At 39.0% G+C, this 20,530-nt stretch overlaps 1 protein-coding gene and 1 long non-coding RNA gene across 4 annotated transcripts; one reads left to right on the top strand and one right to left on the bottom strand.

Moving 5' to 3' along the window:
- Positions 1-1,936: 1,936 nt before the first annotated feature.
- LOC148353095 (uncharacterized) lies at positions 1,937-6,713 on the bottom strand. Its single transcript, XR_015852778.1, has 2 exons — positions 6,484-6,713; positions 1,937-4,863 (listed from the first exon to the last, which is right to left on the bottom strand). It is a non-coding gene; the product is annotated as an uncharacterized LOC148353095 (long non-coding RNA).
- Positions 5,959-20,294, top strand: gabpa (GA binding protein transcription factor subunit alpha). Of its 3 annotated transcripts, none has more exons than XM_088353564.1 (10): positions 5,959-6,103; positions 11,444-11,542; positions 11,629-11,773; positions 13,389-13,473; positions 13,554-13,778; positions 16,174-16,368; positions 16,438-16,494; positions 16,582-16,704; positions 17,140-17,332; positions 18,050-20,294. In XM_088353564.1, the coding sequence occupies exons 2-10, from the start codon at positions 11,466-11,468 to the stop codon at positions 18,267-18,269; spliced, it is 1,320 nt and encodes a 439-aa protein (XP_088209690.1). In that variant the 5' UTR covers positions 5,959-6,103; positions 11,444-11,465; the 3' UTR covers positions 18,270-20,294. The 3 variants fall into 3 exon arrangements, with proteins under 3 accessions (XP_088209690.1, XP_088209691.1, XP_088209692.1); XM_088353565.1 differs by lacking the exon at positions 5,959-6,103 and adding an exon at positions 6,193-6,312; XM_088353566.1 differs by lacking the exon at positions 5,959-6,103 and adding an exon at positions 7,165-7,296.
- The last annotated feature ends 236 nt before the right edge of the window (positions 20,295-20,530 follow it).

Here is a 20,530-nt window from a genome sequence, read left to right as displayed (position 1 = left end):
AATGGGGAGTCAGGTAAACATGTTCATTATATAGTAAAATATAATTAAAAGAAAGAAAAACAGGCTTTATAAAATTTAAATTATGTTTATAACAATTCAAAAGCCGTGTAAGCAGTTGAGTAGGCTTGCGAGATGTGAGCTTGACTGTTTAACATCGAATGGCCAAGGGGAGGAACCTGTTGAAGAACCTGGTGGTCCTGCACCGCACACTGCAGTACCTCCTTCCCAGAGGCTTGCAGAGTGAACAGTCCATGGTGGGGGTGAGGGGTCCCTAATTATGTTTGTGCCTTGGGATAGGCAGCACTTCTGGCCAATATCCTGGATGGAGGGGAGAGATATCCCGATGATTTTCTCCACTGTGCTCACCAACCTCCTCATACTGCTCCTGTCTGATGCACTGCAGCCTCCACCCACACAGACATGGTTTGTCAGAATACTCTATGGTGCTTCTGTAAAAAGTTGTAAGGGTGGGTGAGTGTTTGGGGGCAGATGGGCTCTCCTTATTCTCCGCAGTAAGTAAAGGCGCTGCGGCGCTCTCTTCACCAGTGATGCAGTGTTCACAGACCAGGTGAGTTTGTCAGTGATGTGCACACTTAAACATGTTGTTGATGAGAAGTGGGGCATGGTTCAGCTGTTTTTTCCTGAAGTCGAAAATGATCTATATAGTTTTTTCAACATTCAAAAAATAAAAATAAGCTTTTTTGGGAGAATGTTTGTTAGGAAATGGCAGGGTGGAGACACTGTTTATGAAAATAACCTATAACAAGCTCGAACACTATGTATTTTTTTGTGTTAAACATCGTTAAAAAAAAAAATCGTGGTGCCGGCATGCACCAGGGTGTTCCTGAGAACAGCTGAGGTCCCCGTAGGCCTGTTCTGAAAATAGATTACCAGTGCTGGGACATTTTGATTTTCTAGTAAAATTCTTTATTCATTGACTGTCTAACTGTTAGACAGTTAGACTAAAATTACGTCCAATAATCAACATAAGTTCTTTTAGAAATGCATATCACCACGTTGGAGAACCCCGCTTTCGGTTTCTCAACTGGTTGGTCGGGACCCAATAGTGGGTCGCAGACCTGTTTTTAGTGGAGGTTATGCCTTGGCAAAATAATGTTAAGAAGAACAAGTCTCGATTAAACTCAACAGTAGATCGCAATAATGCTCTGCTCAATCTTTTTTCTGTTCAACCCACCCATTTGAGAGACCACATCTCATTTCATTGGGATTTTGTTGGTTTAAATGACTTTTTTGCCCATAATGAGTCTCAAGAAAATAAGTAATAAGGGGAACAAAAAGGTGAAAACAGTGACAACGATCTAGTCGAATAAGGAAGGTTGGAAAATATGACAAAAATGTAGGAATGTCAGCCATTAAAGTGCTACTTTGAAGTACAGTTAATGGCTTAAAAATATATTTGTAGCTTTTTACCTAGTTTAGTACTGTTTCACAATTAAATTATTCGATGTTCAGGTACATGCCCTAATATTTTGAATTTATTTTAAAATGTGGCTATTTTAAAGCAGTTTTAGGGGGTTGTTTATATGCGATGGGGGCTTATATGAGAGTATATAGGCCTATTTTACTTGAAGTCGTTTTGCTGGTACTTTTTTTCTAAAGAAAGGTTAGTACATATCCCTATACGTGCTTTAAACTGCACAATTCTTTAGTTTGATACGTTCAAGAAGTGCGCATTTATTTCTCATTTGGGACACTGCTTGTCATCAGGGTGGAAAGGTAGGTCCTCAGATAAAACCAGGTTAGAAGCACTGCTTTAGAGGATGTAGCCTGTAAATTTGGACACAGCAAACATCATTTTATAATTTTCTACTTACAACATATAAAATCTCATATTTTGTTTAGAAAAAAATGTTTTTTTTTTAGAATTGTAACTACACTAGAGAATTTGAAACATGCACATGAGAGCCAATACATATATTTTTGAACACTTTTTATTGAAACACTTTAAATCAAACCAACACTTACTTGTACAGCACTTTCAGACACTGAAATGCAACTCATAGTGCTGCGTCCGAATATTAATTGTACAATGAGAACCCCTCCCAAGTCTCAGAATGTGAAACACACAAAACGAGACAATAAAGAAACAGCAAACTTAAAACCACTTGAAACAACATAGAGCAGGGGTCTCCAATGCGCGGCCAAGGTGCCTTTTTAAGGGCAGCTGAAGTTCCTGCAGTTCATTGCGATTTTCTTTTTTTTTGTGTGCTTGAGTCTACTGTATTTACATTACCTTCAAATATTAACCTGATAATATCATAGAAACTTACTAGTAATAACGTCAGTTATTTTAGAAATGTATAACAAACTAGGTGCCTTTCGCGCTAATTAGTAACAAAAAGTAGCTCTCAGCTTGAAAGAGCTGGAGTGCACTGACAGAGACTGAATGGATGGATATATCAATCATCATAAAATGCGTTAGTAATGACTGAAGAGTAAATAATTTATAAATCACTGAAATAATGAATAGGTAAAAAATAAATCATACAATCATGACTATACAGTACACAGTGACACATTTCAATAGTGAAATGCTATTTTGTTATTGATAACATACAGAAAGGTGCAATGTACTAAAGGGGACGGAATGCATTTATTTAGCGCCTCCTGTTGGTAAAATAAAGACAAAAAACCTATTGACTTATAAAATAGGCAAGAAAAACAGTGTATCATATAAAAGTGCAAAATACCATAGCTGGGAAAATAGGCATTTATTTTACATATCAGGAGTTTCACCTAGGGTGCGGAAAGTGCAGCCCGCTGGCCACATGCGGCCTGTCAGGCTTTTTCATTTGGCCTGCCAAATGAAAATGCTAAAAATATAACTACGATATATATAATAATAAATAGAATACTAATAATGTATTGCGGTGCCATCTTTCTCCTAGTTGTCCATTTGTGTGTCTACAACAAAAAATGTACAACAGAAATACTGGTTGGTTGGATCCCTGAATCACTAGGGTAGTGAATGGGAACCATTTCCTGGGAGTGTCTCTTGGGCAAGTACAGCCTGGTGGCACCTATCCCTCTCCAGGCCAACATACTGTATGTTTCCACCTAGTCTCTAGCCAGGGACCTTTCGAGTGATAGGCAAATGTGCTGCTAACCTCTGCAGTACTACATAACTAAATATCAAATTTAGTGCTTGAAATCAGAAAATATATTTTGCTTTCATTTAAAAAAACAACAACATAAGAATCTAGAGTCATACTATAATACAAAAACACTACTACATAAATATTACAACAACAATCCTACAAAAAATACAACTACAGTAATATTCCACAAATACAAAAGAAACACAGCAATGAAAATACTACAGAATTACTAAAACAATATTATTATGGAAACTTGGAAAAATTACATACTGTAAAACAAAAACATTACAAAAACTACAGAAATACTACAAAATAGCACTACAGAAATACTATAATACAAAATTACTACTGCAGAAATAACAAAAATACTACTACAGTAATGCTACAAAACTCTACTATGGAAATACAGTAAAACTCTGTTAATCCGAATTCAAATGGACCGGGAATATTATCCAGATTACCCGGATTAGTCGATGTCTGGTATTTTCAGACCCCCTGACCTCAAAATGATGTTTAGTAGAAAATACATGAATATAACTTATCTAATTTCTGTTGAACATATATTCACAGGTTAATATATACACAGATAAAATGAGAATATTAATGAAACATACATATTATACATTGACTGGTCGAGTCTGGATATACCGAAACCTTCAGTAGTATGTATTTCAATTCTAGAAGATCAAGTCACTGAAAAATGTGTGATTTTGGATTGCCTTACAGCACGAGACTGTTCCATCAAAATTCTTTCGACCTTGTCAGCAGCTTCTTCTAATCCACTGCAACTATGACCGAGACCGTACAACCTGATAGTCTTAAGCGCTGCGTAAACCTCACTGAGTTTGGGAGGGATTATTTCACCTCCTGTTTCCGTACCGCGTTCACTCTCATCCTCGCTTTCAGAGTCATTCGCAGTAGAATCCTGAACTATTTGAATGATTTGCTCATCCGTCAGTTCAGGGGAAACTTTGGTGACACTGTCCACGGCGACATACTGATCATAGTTCGAAGGAACTGCGTCACCATAGCTCTGTTGTAGCTGTTCGCATACGTTGCGAAATGCGATGCCATGACGTTTCTTGAAGCGATCAATCCATGACATAGAGATGGTGCTTTCTGATTCTGGGCTAATTTCTCTTAAAAACTTGTTGGCCTGCTCCAAAATCATAGCCCCGTCCAAACGAAGTTGAGGTTGACACGACTTCTGGCGAAACCATATGAGAAGTGCCTGCTCTACTTCTGGGTGCGAACAGATGCGTTGGCGTTTAGATCCCTTCAAAATGTCACCACTTGCGTGCTGACTCTTCAATTTATCCGCGTTTTTCATAAGATCTGACAATGTTTGAGGTTTCATGTGAAAATAAGCCGCGATGTCTTTCTTCTTCATGCCAGTGTGATCGTTACAGTATTGTATGATCTTTAATTTTTCTTCTAATGTCCGGTCCTCTCGACTCCTCTTCTTTAATGACGCCATGTGATACTCAGCAAGGTCTCCTTCAGTGTCGTTTTGCACGATTAGATCACTACTTGAATGGAAGCACATAGAGATAGTCAGTCAGTGATCGGGAAGATGTCCCGCAAAGATGAACGCATAGAGAAACTCGTTTGTCTATGGACAAAAGGATGGCATACACTTTCCAGGAAAGTTGCGTTATCCAGCCTCATGTCGAGAACTTTCCTGGAAGCAGACGTCATGTTGACTTGGACTTTCCAGGAATGTAGCGTCAAAGATTGTGATGGGCTGATGTGAATAGATTGATCCGGTATGGACATGGAAAAATGCAAAAGAATGGATCAAAATGATTAGGGTTTTTATTTGGAATAGCCAAAGATCCGGATAATAAAATTCGGAATATGCAAAGATTTTTCAGAAGAAATACATTAGAAATTCTCCGTACAAGCTTTTTATCATGATTTTGCAAAGATCCGGATAAACCGAATCAAGAATAACTGAGGTTTACTGTACTACAAAAATAGTACACTTAAAATACAACAGAAATACTACCAAAGTAAAACTACAGTAATACCACAAAAATACTAAAGCAAAACTACAGTAAAACTTTGTAAACCCGACTGCAGATAAACTACGTACAATTACAGCATACCTCTCAACCTGTACGGATTTGCCGTACAAAGTACATTTTTTAATACATTTTAAGACGAGTACGACGTACAAGGAAATCTGTATGGGAAAACGCAAATTTGTCAATGACTGGTACCATCCGGTATACACCGACTATCACGAAACGGGAAATCAATCAAGTCAAAGGAGTTCGCCGCGGAACCCTCTATCTCGGTATCGGGTTTTTTTCCGTTGCAAACGAAGCGAGCGCTTTGATGCTACTGTGCACATGCGTCTGCCGCCTGGGGATTTCCCCTCATGCATCATTCCGGGAAAAAAATGGTGTACGATTATTTTGTACGGGTAAATACGACAATTTGTACGGGCATGGAGCCGTGGAGGTTGACAGGTATGCTACAGTAATACTGTAAAACCAAGTATCAAATTAAGTGCTTAAAACGTGCACATAAGTTTTTTGCTTGAATTGTGAGCGTTTCAAAACCAGGTTGATAAATCTATTTTAAAAAAACAAACGAAATATAACTTGTAGAGTTCAGCATGTACACTTCATTTATTTAGCGATATCTACTAATGAAATAATACACGCTGTCCCCTTTAGATCCAACAGGTACAAGAGGATATTGACAAATGATCAACCATTATTGATAAAGAAAACAGGAAAGATACAAGAAGAGCTTCAACAAAATAGATAAAACTTACGATCGAGAAAATGGAGCGTTTGTTTAGTACACAAGTTGAAATGAACTTCAAGCCATGCCAGTTAGTCCCCGCCCTCCTCTCGCTTGTGTGTGTACACGATTGTAGTAGTTGAGCTAAAAGTTCGTCTCAGCTCAGAGAATTGTCGCTTGGAAATTGCTCACATCTCGACACATTAAGCGCAAGACTCCACGTTGAAAAGGTATGCTTGTTTTTACAAAAACACTCAAATTTCTCTCGTATAAATTGGACGGAAAATCGTATTGTCGGATAAGCTCGTCTTGTTCTTCCCGCTATTTTCACCGCTAGCTTAGCAAGCTACCATCCGCTAGCCTAGCGCGGAGGCCGCCTGGTTGAGAGTTTGATAAAGGGAAGCCATTCGGTGCTCGAAGCTCAGATGCGAACAAGAAGGTAGAGTTTGAGGATTATTTTTTTAGCGGAAGTTACCTGCGTTCACGGTTTACACCCGCCCGTTCAGAAAGCAGTGCGCAATACACGCCGACAAACGTTAAGGTTTTACCCCGCCGTCGTTCAATTAACATCGAGCGAGACATAAAATAAATAAAATGTCGATTTGAGTACCTCGATGGATTTTATGATGCGCGTTTAAACTGCGTGCGCCGCCACGTTCGGTTGCTCTCGGAAGTCTATCAACGATGTAAAGCTTTGCCAGGATTTCCGGCTCCTTTCCATTTGCCCTATGCTGTTTTGTTTCCGTTTATTCTATTTCCGTTTCTCAAACTTTTCACCACACAGTTTCTAAGTGCCACACAACGCTCATATTTATTAAAATAAAAAACAAAGTTCGCCATTTCAAACGGGTAATCATCAATTCTTGAGCTTACGGTGGGGCCGGCGGTTGTGTAAGAGGGCTTGGCTCGCCCCACGCGAGGACTCGCGACGTCGCTGTTAGAAATGTGTTGCTAACTTTTCTTCACTCTCGATATCGCCGAGAGGTTTTCTCCACTTTGTGTTTAATTCGTACTTAAATCATATCCACACTTGCAAAGTGTACGTGTATGCTTTAGTGAGGCGTTGTTTGGATACGTTGGCCTAGCGTTTGGCCCTTAGACGACAAAGCCTCGCCCTCGAGTTTGCTAACGTTAGCCGTTAGCAACCAAGGGTACCAGTCAAGGCGGTACAGTCGGGAGAAGTGGAGGCTGATACTGATAGCACCACCTCATATTTGTTTCTGGGCTTTTTTTGCACAGCTCAAGGAAAAATGACATAAATCGTTTATTAACAAAATTAAACTATAAACTATTTGCAACCGGAAGCCTTTGAGTGCCTACATCTATTCATTTTTTCCTTGCAGGGAATACATGTCCTAAATCAAAGCAAGAAAACCGCACCATACCCCATAAAACAGTGTTTTTCAGCCCTTTTTGAACCAAGGTACACTTTTATTTATAAAATAGTTCTGATGCACACCATCCATCAAAAATGTTTGAAAATGAAATTATGTCAAATATTTTACTGTACTACCCCATAAGCAGGTACGTAGTGTCTAAGAAGAAAATAATTCTCAAAATAAAAAGAATGATGTGCGCTATTTATGTTTTATTTTTTACTGTGCAACTTTAAATTGCTTTGTTAAGCAAATGAAGCTATTGAATGTACTGTGCTACCTCATGAGCAGATACTTAGTAGATACAAATCTACTGCCACCTACGGATATGGATGACTATTACAGTTCCTTGTCTGAATATAGCAAAATTACTGAACAATGTTCTGGTTTTTGGAAAGATAAAATTGGGCAAATTCCAGCGGCACACTAATGTGCCTCAGCACACTGGTTGAAAACCCCGCCATAAAGGACAATTACATCACAAATAAATTACATTTTAAACTTATACACAGTACATAGTACCACTAGTGACTCCTTTAACATCAAATGTCCTATTAATCTTTGTATTCTTATCTTCTATGTCGGGCTACACGATTTTGGAAAAAAAACAATAGCGAATTTTCAGACCTAAATTGTAATTTCGATGCGATTTTCGATTTTAAAAGAAAAGTGCATTTTCTGTGCTGACATGCTAACAACTTGAGATGACGTACTTAGAGATAGAGAGTATATGTCTAACCAAATATCAATTATCAATGTACAAATTAAAACAGAATCGCAGTTGAATAAATGGTCTTTATTGCCATTATACAAAAGTACAATGAAATTGGAGGGTTACTCCTTGCAGTGTAAGAAAGCTATTTAGAGAGCGACTGGCAAGCTACACGCTAGTGTCTGGTAACCGCAACTTCTGCAAGGTCTTGATGATGATTGAAATACAAGAGTCACAAATGTTGCGGTTTTCCACGTGTAGTAGCTCTGAGTCGTCCGTTTCATGGGTAATGGATCTGGCGTTTGCAACTTGCCACAGTCGGCAAGGGTGGCTTAAGAGTTGTTAGCCTAGCTGTTAGCTTTCCCTTCCAACACCACCTCGATCAATTTTCAGACTCAGGAAAAATCCAGGGAGCCGCTGCTAGTGGGCGGCTTTTCCTAGCGCTTTTCTCACTTTCCTCGGAGTCAGGGTCAGTGAATGGATTGATTTTCAATGTTACGAGCCGTTAAAGCTACAAGCTGTGGCGTTTGTTTTTGTGGCCATTTGTGCAAGTGCTGCAAGACAGACTGGTAGACTTACACCTGCCTATCGGAGTCGTGGACACGTGTCTTGCAAACTTTGCCTAGCCTTTATTGTTTAGTGCCATTAAAACAACGATTCTGATTGGCCGGCACTGTGAAACCACGAAATGTGACACTTCTTGTTGGCCAAACACTCCGTCAATCAAATAACAAACGGGAACTATGAATCCCTGAAAAAAAACGAGGTGGTTTGCGGTTACACTATCGCAGAACGTCACATCGCGTAATCGATTCGATTTCGGTTAATCCCGAAGCCCTACTTTTTTGGTTTGTTTATTTAAAACGAGTATCTATTTTTTAAAATTGAGGTAAACTAAAGACATTTTTAAAATCATCATCGAAACGGTTTCATAAAAAACACTTGGGTGGCACAATGACTTCTCAATGTTTTGCAAGAATTTTGGACCTTGAAGTTGTTGAATCCACTGAGCTGATGAGTGTCTCCTCTGTAGAGAAGTAACTTAAATATTTGTTGGGCTTTGATGCTTACTTGCTTTTTATACTAATAAAAGAGAATTAAGTTTCACCTTTCTTCGAATTTGAACATGTTGGATTTTATTAACAGTTTGTAAGCTTTTTATACCCAGCGTTATGCACAATCCTAATGGCTTTCTTCTGTAATCGAATAAGAGATTCTATAATGCGCTTATAAGAAATTTTTCAAGTCTCAATACAATAACTTAAATAAGGACATTTTATCGAACTGTATTAATTTGGATTGTATGCTAATTACTGTTAAAGGGGTCTCAAGCTAATATCATGACTGATCACTCCGAGAAACTTGCACTCAAAGTTTTCCTGTTTGAACATCAACTATCTTTTTCATATTGTATCTCAATGTCTAATTGTTTTTCTCAAACACCATCTTTTGTTTTTTATACATTTAATGATAGTTTTTTTCTTACATTATTTTAAACATTATTTTACTTTGTTAAGTTCTACTGTAACATCTGCCTGTAATTCCTGTAGATTTGTACCCAAGCTTAATAAATTAACTCATTCCAACATTGCAGATATGTGTTAGCAGATGAATCGGAAGTGCATAATCCTGTGATTCCCAGTACCGAATGGGACTTAAACTCGCGAAGCTTTTCGTTGCTGCTTTTATTTCAAGCCACACTCAAAGCTAGCGAATTATTTTGTGAATCAGTCACGTGGTCCAGCCGCCAGGACCTTAAAGGTGACCATACTCATCAACACACACCTCGATTCGTGGTTCATGAACCACTCATCTAAAATACTCGGGACACGCTTCAGGGATTCGAGTCGAGAAGCACATCACTAGTCCAGACAATTGTTGGACAAGACGTTCTCATTTAGCTTCTCAAAATTGAATACTTGCAAGTTTTTCATCTTTTTAGTTTGGATCCAATTTTATTAAGGAAGACCAATTGTCTCTGTGAATTAAGACCAAACATTTTGCTGACTTTAGAACCTAAACATATTGGTGATTGTTAGGGAAATTTCACAGACATTGTGTATCATTTAGCACCCCACAGTGGTTAAAAAAACACAATTGAAAAATAACAATAATGATTTGAATAGTAAGCAGAAAATCTTGTTGAAGGCTGGGCAAAAAACATCAAGAAAAACATTACAGTTTCAATCCCTTTGAGTCTCCATAGTTTATATTCTTGTGCTTTGTAACACTCGTTTTTAGTTGCGCTACACAAAACAGCGGCATCTAGTGTTCAACTTTTACACACTGTCAATTTTAAGGTAGATCGTTTTGGCCTGACTTCAGCTGTTTGCTCTTATTTTGAAAATAATCACAATTTATTCCCATTTCAACCAATGTTCTTTATCATTTTTTTTGAACGAATAGTCAGTTTTAAGGCATGGATCGAAATTTAACTATTTTAATTAATTATTTTAACTCATCAAATAACACAATAATCTTTAACCCAAGACTACACTGCATACACGACTAAGTTACATTTTCAAACATGTTATTTTTGATTTATGAAATAAAACCATAAAAGTTGAGATGAATACAAATGCGATGAGAGTGAATTTACCCCAAAACTGAAATTTTCAGTTTTGTTATTACAACTCATTGACAACCTGTATGTTGCGTATAAGTTTTTTACAGTTAAGGCATGCTGCACTGCTATTATTTCTGCACCAAAAGGTTTCTGACGTATAACATTTTAAGGAAGAGACTACGAGGAACTTTCTATGGGGCATACATTATCCTAACTACTCATTTAACCTGTCCAATCTAGTAATTATGATTCATACTATCAAAGACATGCAATTGGTCAAACAAAATTCAAAATCAATCATAGTTCAGAAATAACACAATCCTTTTTTTATGCAGTGGAGGGCTGCCAGGGCCTATAAGGTCTTCTCTGCTGGCCTAAAAAGTATCAGAATCATTTAATGCTATTATATTTTGTCCATGAATACTTGTTAAGTATTTCCAAATTTTCTGTCACCGTCTTTCCATTGTTTCATCCCCGTGCTGCTTCCGGATGTGTTATTTTATTCTTAAGCATCTAACCAGTCACATTTACAACGTTACTTGTTATAATCATCAAAATTCTGTATGGAGGCCTTAACAAAGGCCCTGAAGGATAGCGTCAGTGTTTGATAAAGCTGTTGATTTAGCAATCAGATTTTAAGTTTGGGACATCAATGCCTTCTCGCAGATGCAAGTAACTGTCAGCAAGGGGGCGGTATTTCACCAATGTCTAAAATCTATTCTTCTACTAAATTATAATAGCATTTAAATTTGTTTCACTTTACAGTAAAAAATGTAGTTAACGTCTTCATAAAGCATTTTTGTTCGTTTCACTTTAATCCAATCACCATTAGATTATTTTATAAGTATCAAAATAAACCATCCCCCACAGACATTATTTGCAAATAAATTACTTTTCATTGCTTATCTTTTTGCAGCTTGGCCCTCTCGTAAGAGACAATGTCCAAGGGTGGAGCAGATGACATGATAGAGATTGAAATTGACGAACAGGAAAAACAAGCATGCTTGGAAGAGGGGTGAGAACAACAGAATGTATTTTCTGTAATTTTCCGACCTTGTAGTCACTTCACTGTTTGGATAACTCATCTCGTCTGGCCAAAAGGATGGAGGAACAAACCATCATTGCTGCAGATCTAATCCAGCAGGACATCGACATCAACGAACCTGTCGGCAATTTGAAGAAGCTGTTGGAGCCCCGGCTCCAAATCTCACTTGATTCGTATGAAATATGCTTGCAGGACATTCAGGTAACTGCGTTACATATTTATCTTAAAATTGTTGGCATCTTTCTTGACAAATCTGCTTAAAAAAATATGTTTTGCTTTGCCATTGCATTTCTTACCCCATGATTATCGGCAGCTGGCATTAGTTTGTATGGCATTGTCCTATGAAGCTTTGTCGACCCATAAGGATCACGCCCACAAAATGTTTGCGATTTATTTAAGATCTAAAAATTTATATGTCCTTATAAATGCATGTGTAAATCATCGATATATTCAAAGCTCTTTAAAAATGATTCACACTAGATTTTTTTTTAAAATGTTACTGGAGAAATTGGAAATTAGGCCATGTACAAACCCTGTATTTAACCAAATTGTTTTGGGTTAGCAGGCGTGCTCAAAATACAGCCTGGGATTCACTTACAGCCAGCCCATCAGTCATTTGAATCTGGTTCACCAGTCAAAAAGTAAAAAAAAAAAAATCTACTTTGGGGGGTGCGACTCTTGTTCTCAGTGTCCCTTTGTGAACCCTGTCCACAAACATATATTTTTCATTAAAGCATGTGTAGTAAACCATTTTAATTACCTAGATTTTTATTTATCATAATATGTATCAAATGCCATGCAGATAAAAAGCTGTTCTGCATTTGGAGTATTTTAATGTGTATTATCAAACTTCTGCTTAAAAAGGGGTGAAATATATGGCTTTGATTTATATCTGAGCGTTTCATAATTGAATTGATGAAATGGAATATAACATGTACCGTATTTATTATCGTACTACGCATACTTGTGTACAGCATGGTTTTTTTGTTTTTTGTTTTTTTCAGCTCAAAGTAAGCATCATAAGGGACACAGTTTTTTATTGAAATCATTTATTGATAACGTAAACTATGAACACAATACTGGCCCCGAATTCAAATTGTATTTATTTGATGTCCTTCAAACTCAGATCTTGTATCAGAAACACCAAATACTTTCCATTTTCGTAGTTGTTTGTGTTGATATCCACCTTTCAAGATGACTTTGTTTTTTTTTTTTTTTTTTTTTTTTTTTTTTTTTTTTTTTTTTTTTTTTTTTGGATTCTCTAACATTTTTCTTTGGTACTGTGAATGAAAATAGCGTGATAATGACTTCAAATTTAATGCCTCTTCCTATGTCTTCCATGTTACTGGTTGTCTAGTGTTTAAAAATAAGTAATACAAAAAGTAAAACTCATGCAAAAAGGAATAAGAAAAACTAAAGATAAGAAAAAAAGAAGGAAACTTGCATTTTTTGTTTCTCTTTAATTCCTTTAATTTTTTTCCTTTTACCTTTTTTCCTTCCCCCCATAGTTTTCTTTTTATTCCCATTTTCCCTCTTTTTCTCAATTATTTTTTTTATTAGGGCTGTTTCTGTAGAAAACGCCGTTTAGTCCAACTTCACCTGAATCTGAGCTTTAGCGACCCCTAACTCAATTGCATTCGAGACCTCTGATTCAGGGGTTATTGCAAATAGAATGAATGTGATGTTGTTTTGTACAATATCATCCAATGTTTTGGGGTTGTTTTTAACACAAGTGCCCACTGTTTGTTCCGAACCGGTTTACCCAATTTTATAGAGTTGTTCTAAAGCTGGGGAAATGTGTTGTTCTTCTATGCAGTTACACCCAGATCACAGCCTCTTTGATCAGGGCGTCAAAACAGACGGCACTGTACAGCTCAGCCTGCAGCTCATCACCAAACCAGGTAAGCTTTGGCCATACTCCTCAGGGTCTTGCAGCACAAAAAGGCCCAATGCCGCAATGTATTTTTTGGCCACATTCCAGGCGATGAGAAGCTGAACATCCTAGAAATCGTGAAGCCCGTCGAGACTGTGGAAGTGGTGATCGATCCGGACGCTGCGGGGGAGGACGGCTCGCTGGTGGATGAGGGGCAGCTCATTGCTGTTGAGCGATCCGGTCTGTCCGACGAAACCTCGGAGCAGGTGACCCGTTGGGCTGCTGCGCTGGAAGGCTATCGCAAGGAGCAAGTCCGACTCGGCATACCGTACGGTGAGGAAAGGGAGCATTCTCGAGAAAGGAAACCCCTCTCAATAGCATACTGTTTACATGTGTTAGTGGGAAATACAGTTTGGGAACCAACAGCATATTTACAGATTTGTTTCTCATGATTCACGGATCCATTAACTGCCTGGGTCATCCAGAAACAACCTCCTGAGGTGTGTTTTTGGGAAGTAGAGCCTGGTGGTGCCCATCCTTCTTCATGTTGTTTTTTTTGGTTTGGGGTTTTCTCCCCCACATGAAAGGTACTGGTTTCCATGGTTACTAGTAGCATGAGAATCTCAGATACAACACCTTCATCACCTGGTCGCTGGGGCTGCAACTAAAGACTAGTTGACCAGTCGTGGGCCATTGAAACGGTTACCGTATTTTCACGACCGTAAGGCGCACATAAAAGTCTGCGATTTTCTCCAAATTGTATGGCTCTCGCGCAGAGTGACGGACGAAGATCGCCTCGGTGGGCTTACTCTTGGGCGCCCGCTCCCGAGAATGGGAGGTCACAGGTTTGAGCCTTGGCCGAGTCAGGAGTGCAACTTTTTTGGGTGAAATAGGATAATTTCTTGAGATTGTTCACATTTCCTCCTAAATGCGACTCCTGTGCAACTCTTGCTTAATTGCCATCATATCCTGCTGACATCACACGCAATGCATTGTTAGCGGAAGTGCTCATGGATGCTAATGCCCTAGCATATCTAGCAATTTGAAAGTGTTTTTTTTTTTGCTACCGGAAGCTGAAGAGAGTTCTCCCCACAAATATGAATTCAATCCAAAAGCTCACTTTCCCTCCATTCCCTCTGCAAAGTTGTGCTAATTTCTACACTATGCAGTAAACATGTCAACCGAGCAGTCGCCAGAGAATTGAAGATTAATGAATGGAAGGTTTGTTAGTGGAGGAAGCTGAAAAACGAACTCAGACAACTTTTTATCTGTGTGCTTTACTTTGTAATCAATACTTGAGTAAACCTCAACCAAACTTAGTTTTGCTACCACTGTGTTTTATAAATACGCACACTGGTTTGCTTTTCTGTGTTGTGCCGAAAAATTAATTTGTTTTTCGCTGTTTCCAAGGTCTAATGCTCCCAAATTTCACTAGTTCTGTTAGGCGTACTAAATGTTGACACCGCCATTTCTGTATTTTTGTTACTGCTTGAGATAGACGCTATTGCGCATGAGCGACTCTCAGCAGAGATAATATTCATGTGGAGTTGCTTTAGTCTGTTGGAAAAATAAGTCTTGCGACAATAGTCAACAATGAAAGTCATGGTTGACTATTTTTATTAAAATATTAAAAGTCTGATCAATTTTTGTATTGCCAATTTTGACTCTAACCCGGATCGTCTCGGTTACTGGTAGCAGACGATATTCTACATCATTCTGTGAGTAAAGAGGTACCGCGCTGTATTTGTAATGTTTATTATCTTTTAAAGAGAGCAATTGCAATCCTTAATGAGGGCAGTAATTGGCTGAGTTTGACGGGTATTAAATTACTATCATAGCTTTATTGAAATTGCCACAATACATCATCGTCATGTCATGATAGTAAAATAAGCACATCTGTTGAAAATGCAATTCTGTTTGTGGAGCTCCATCAACCTATCAACTATCAAGGTTTTAGTCCAGTTGAATTCGAATTGGGACTTTTTGCTCACTACGGTAGTTAATACTCTCGTACATCAATCACAGCAGAACATTTTTTTTCACCTACACATTTTTTCCGGCTACAGTTGAATACAATGTAATTGTCACTAATGTTACATTACTTTTATATAATGTTTTTTGTCATGATATAACGCATGATCAAAACTGCATATTTATAATGGCGATGAGAATCAAACTGGATAGCAATAGTAAGAGCACTGAATTCTAACCAAGAGGCCACTAGGGACACAGATAGTTGTTCAAAATTGTATTACATTCGATGCAGCGGGAATCAGACTCTGATTGCGGCAGGGGGAGCGCCGAATCATATCCACAAGATCACCAGGGATAATAACATCAATGTTGTATTATTGTGACCAAAAATGGTGTAATGATGAGATCAAATCAAATGCCTTTTCACGGGTCGTCCCCAGTTGGGTGGGGGAGAGGATCCGGCTTGCTCCCAGCCGCAATCCGGGTTCAATTCTCCTTACATCTAATCTTATGCAATTATGATCAGTGATATAATCTGACTGATAAATGCACAACCAGATAACTATTTTATTTTTTGTGCAACCCAATAGTCCAGTGCGCCCTATACATAAAACAAATACCACAACGGACAATTTTTGGGAGGTGTGCTTTATATTCCCGTGCGCCTTTAAGTCCAGAAAACATGGTAATTTAGTAACTGGTAATCTGGTTTAGTTCAGAATTCCCGCCATCAAGGATTCTTCTTTTTCTTTAGACCCCATTCTGTGGACAGCTGACCAGTCGATCCACTGGGCCGTGTGGGTGATGAAAGAATTCAACATTGACGAAATGGAAATCGGTAGCATCCACATTCCTGGTCGCAACTTATGTGCGTTCAGCCAAGAAGAGTTCCTCCAAAAAGTACCCAACGGAGAGATCCTGTGGAGTCACCTGGAACTCCTCCGCAAATGTATGCCGCTTCAGTGACTGAGTGTATATTGTTTTGAACAAATTGTGATGTCATTGTTTTTAATTTTAGATGTTTTGGCGAGCCAAGACCAGTCTGGGGCGGACGCCACAGTCACGATTGATCAGCGTATGACAGAATTTTAACATTAACCAAATCTAATTGTTCCACTCCAGATGGTTTAATGCATGTACAATCTTTTTCTTGATAATCCAGCCGTGCAGATAATTCCGGCCCAAGTCAGCACGCCCACAGCCATTAAAGTGTTAAAGCAAAACCGCGGCCCCAGAGCGCCACGCATCTCGGGAGAAGAGCGCAGTTCTCCTGGCAACCGCACAGGTAAGTTTACCCTACACAAGCAACTATTCGGTGTCTCTCTCAGGGCCATCACTACCCTAAAAGTAGTGCAAAACTTTGAGAATGTAAATCCCGTGACTTATTGGCAAGTTCTCTGTTGCTAAATTTTATTGCAATACTTATTATTTTACATACTTACACACATACTATGTGCTTCAAGAGCTCAAATAGCAATCATTGATTAGCTGTTGTCAGTATTTTTGTATTTAAGAAAAGCCATGGTTTAAGTGGGTATGCCCAAAGCCACTCTCATGTTACAGAGACATGCTACGGCAGGCGCTAGAGTCCCTGATGAGTTAATACTAATCTTGAGCCACTATTCAGCTCTAAAGGCAAATTCAGGTCATACAGGTGTCAAATCTACTTAGCTATTATATTGATTAAAAATAAATGGCTAAGCTAGTTCTCTGGTTGCAGGCAACAACGGGCAAATCCAGCTGTGGCAGTTCCTCCTGGAGCTGCTGACGGACAAAGATGCCAGAGACTGCATCTCATGGGTGGGCGAGGAGGGCGAGTTCAAGCTTAACCAGCCCGAGCTGGTGGCACAAAAGTGGGGCCAGCGCAAGAACAAGCCCACTATGAACTATGAGAAACTCAGCAGAGCTCTCAGGTATGCATTTTCTTCAATGTCAAGAGCATCCATCCATTATCTGCACCACTAAACCTCAGTGGGGGCGCAGGAGCACATCTCAGCTGTCTTTGGGTGGTGGGCAAGGGGACACCCTGAATTGGCTGGCAGCCTGTCGCAGGGCATACAGAGACAGAGAACTCACTCGCTCATTCACACCTAGGGACAATTTGGACTGGCCAATTAACCCACACAACACGGGTAGAACATACTAACTCTGCACAGGAAGGCCGGTTCCTGGTCTTGCTCCCATGACCTCAGAACTATGCCGCGGATGCACTAACTACTCAGCCACCATGCCACCTTTGTTAAGAGCATAATAGCCCTATATCCTTTGCCAGTATTCAATTTATGATCTAGCTTCAGCCTCTCCCAACCCTATCGCGATACAATAATCCCCCTTTTTTCATGGGGTTGCATTCCAAAGACAAGTACAAACCTTGATTTAAGTATCGCATTTTCTGGACTATATGGCACATAAATTTCAAATTGGTCAGAAATTTGAAGGTGCGCCTTATGCTGCAGAATAGGGCGCAAAGCATTGGAAATGCATAGGGGTATTTCTAGGTGTGCGTTACGATGAAAATCCGTAAAGTAGCGAAAAATAAACCGCGATACGGCGAGAGAATACAGTAGATGAACATTGAGACACTGTGAGTCAAACGTGACTGAAGCCATCCTCACTTTGTTTCCCCACAGGTATTATTATGACGGCGACATGATCAGCAAGGTGCAGGGCAAGCGCTTCGTCTACAAGTTTGTGTGCGACCTCCGGACGCTGATCGGTTACAGCGCCGCCGAGCTTAACAGTTTGGTGGCCGAGTGCGAGCAGAAGAAAATATCGCGAGTGCAAGTGCACGGCATCGCGCAACCCATCACAACCGTCACCTTAGCCACCACACTAGACAAGGAGAGCTGAGGGACCATAGATGAGGAGGGGTGCCTTCAATTCTGCCCATGAACTTTGCTCACACAGCAGCTTGGAAGAACATTTATTCTCAGCATTTTTTTGAAATCTGGAGGGGGGAGCAAGAGCATATGTGGAAATGGGGAAAGGATTTGAATGTGACTGAAATGTCTCCCGCGGCTATAGTGACGATATTTGTGTGTCTGTGCACACACACCCTATTTTTGTCCCTACGAGTCGCTCTGGACTACAAGTCACACTTATCCTCAGACATTTCTGGAGTATGAATTGGGAGGAAGGGGCTCTCAATTCTACCCCAAAACAAGACAACAGTTGAGCTAGGACTGACACCCAAAACTCTTGCTCTGTGTTCTTGTTTTGGAAGCAGGTTGTGGTTTACTTTGAAACTTCCGCTATTTAGAATGAGAAGTTTTCATTTCAAAATGTGTTAACACAGCGGTCACCAATCACCAGGCTGTGTGTCATTTGGTATGGGGCTTCACAGAAAGGGGAAAAAAGTTTTATTTTTCTACCAATGCCAAATTAATTACACATTGTAAAACCTAAAACAAAACCAAAGTTTAAATGAGTGATACATCGCAATGGAGCAATGATTGGTCAGTCTGACCTCATTTCCTCGGCATTGGATGCAGCAGGAATCGGAACCCTATAGCGACTGCGAGAGTGCCTAATCCGAGCCACAAACCCACTAGGATTTAAGAAATCAAAGCAAAAGACAGTGGTTTTCTTTCACCATCACACCATCTTTACTTACCGTGCCACATTCAAACAATGTTGTTTTGGCTGAACTATTTCCCATAATGCTTGAATACATTGTGGGATTGAGTTCTGCCAAAACAACATTGTATAACAATAAATCAATCATGTGTGTTTTAAAGATAAAAAGGGGACACTGTGGTACCAGGAGTAACAATAGTGTGATGGTGAAATAAAACCCAATGCCTTTTCCTATGCCGTTCTGATCTCTCGTGGTCTAATGAGAACACAGTGGCTTATCATTATTATTATTGTATTTAATTACTCTTTTTATCATTACTAATGTTGGTATTGGGCAGACTGTTAAGAATATTCTCCAGATATTTAACCTTTCCGTGGTGCGATTAAATGCCTCAGACCACTGTGATAATAGAATGAGAAAAGTCAACAACTATGAAAACACCGGAAGTAAAGAAAGTGAAACTGAATGACAAAATTTTACCTTTGTTACAAACATGGGATGTCCGATTCATCCAATGTTATGATATTCTAAACCAGGGAGGGGGAAAAAATGATTGATTGGATTGTTCGGTATCTGCCCATGCAGAATTTTGAATCCGATTCATCAGAATTACATGGGGATAAATTGTATTGGTATGTATTAACTAATAAGTATGCCTGCAGATATCTACACCTACAAAGTTCATCTGATTTTTTTTTATAAATAGAACATTAAATCAAAAGGTTTTGACACATTAATTAGTTCCAAGTCCGGTTTTAAGTACAAAATTTAAATGGATACACTCCCAACGCTTAAAAGTTTGTCTTTTTTTGCATGAAATTTGATTAATATCAAAATTAACAACATTGGCCTTTAGCGCGGTCCACAGGAAGGGACCCCGGGGACGAGACTTATACAACATTTTTCGGGGACCATTATATATTTACCTTTTTTGTTTGGCAGGCCGAATTAAGTCCGTGGGCCGTAGTTTGCCTGACCTTTTTTTCAAACCATGAAAAAAAAATCTAAAGTGAAAGCATAAAAACCAACAGGTTTGTTTTCAGCACCTACACCATCATGGCACTGATAATTTAGACGTGAGCTCAGGTTTTTAGGTATCTCGTGTGTGCAAGATGCAGTAATGAGTGTGACTTGTAGTTCGATAATAAAAATGGCTCGTTTATGTTTTTGATAGCCGTCTGTGGCCGGTGTATTTTCATATTTTTCCTTTTATAGAAAACCTTTTTGTATTTTTAGCGTATTTGATCTGCAAATTTGCTCATTTTTTGACTCTGAGGGAGAATAAAATGATGATTTTTCGTTTTTGTTTATTCATTTGAGCCAACAGTATATATTTAAAGAGGCAGCGTGTCTTGTCTTGACCTCTGGATGTCTCTGTGTGCTGAAAGCTAGAGGTAGAAAGCTCAAAGAAGAATACAAAGTGACCAAAATGTAGCATTTTACATCATTGTTTTAGCAAAGATTTTTAGGGATATCCGTAGCAACAAAACGGTGTCAGCTCCCTTAAGGTGAGGCTGATGTAAAAAAAATGTTA

The sequence above is a fragment of the Urocampus carinirostris genome, chromosome 14 (assembly GCF_059441175.1).
Source record: "Urocampus carinirostris isolate Australia breed hairy pipefish chromosome 14, RoL_Ucar_1.0, whole genome shotgun sequence".
Taxonomy (NCBI): domain Eukaryota; kingdom Metazoa; phylum Chordata; class Actinopteri; order Syngnathiformes; family Syngnathidae; genus Urocampus; species Urocampus carinirostris.
Note: the sequence above shows the minus strand (reverse complement) of the source record. Positions and strands in the feature narration are given on the sequence as shown.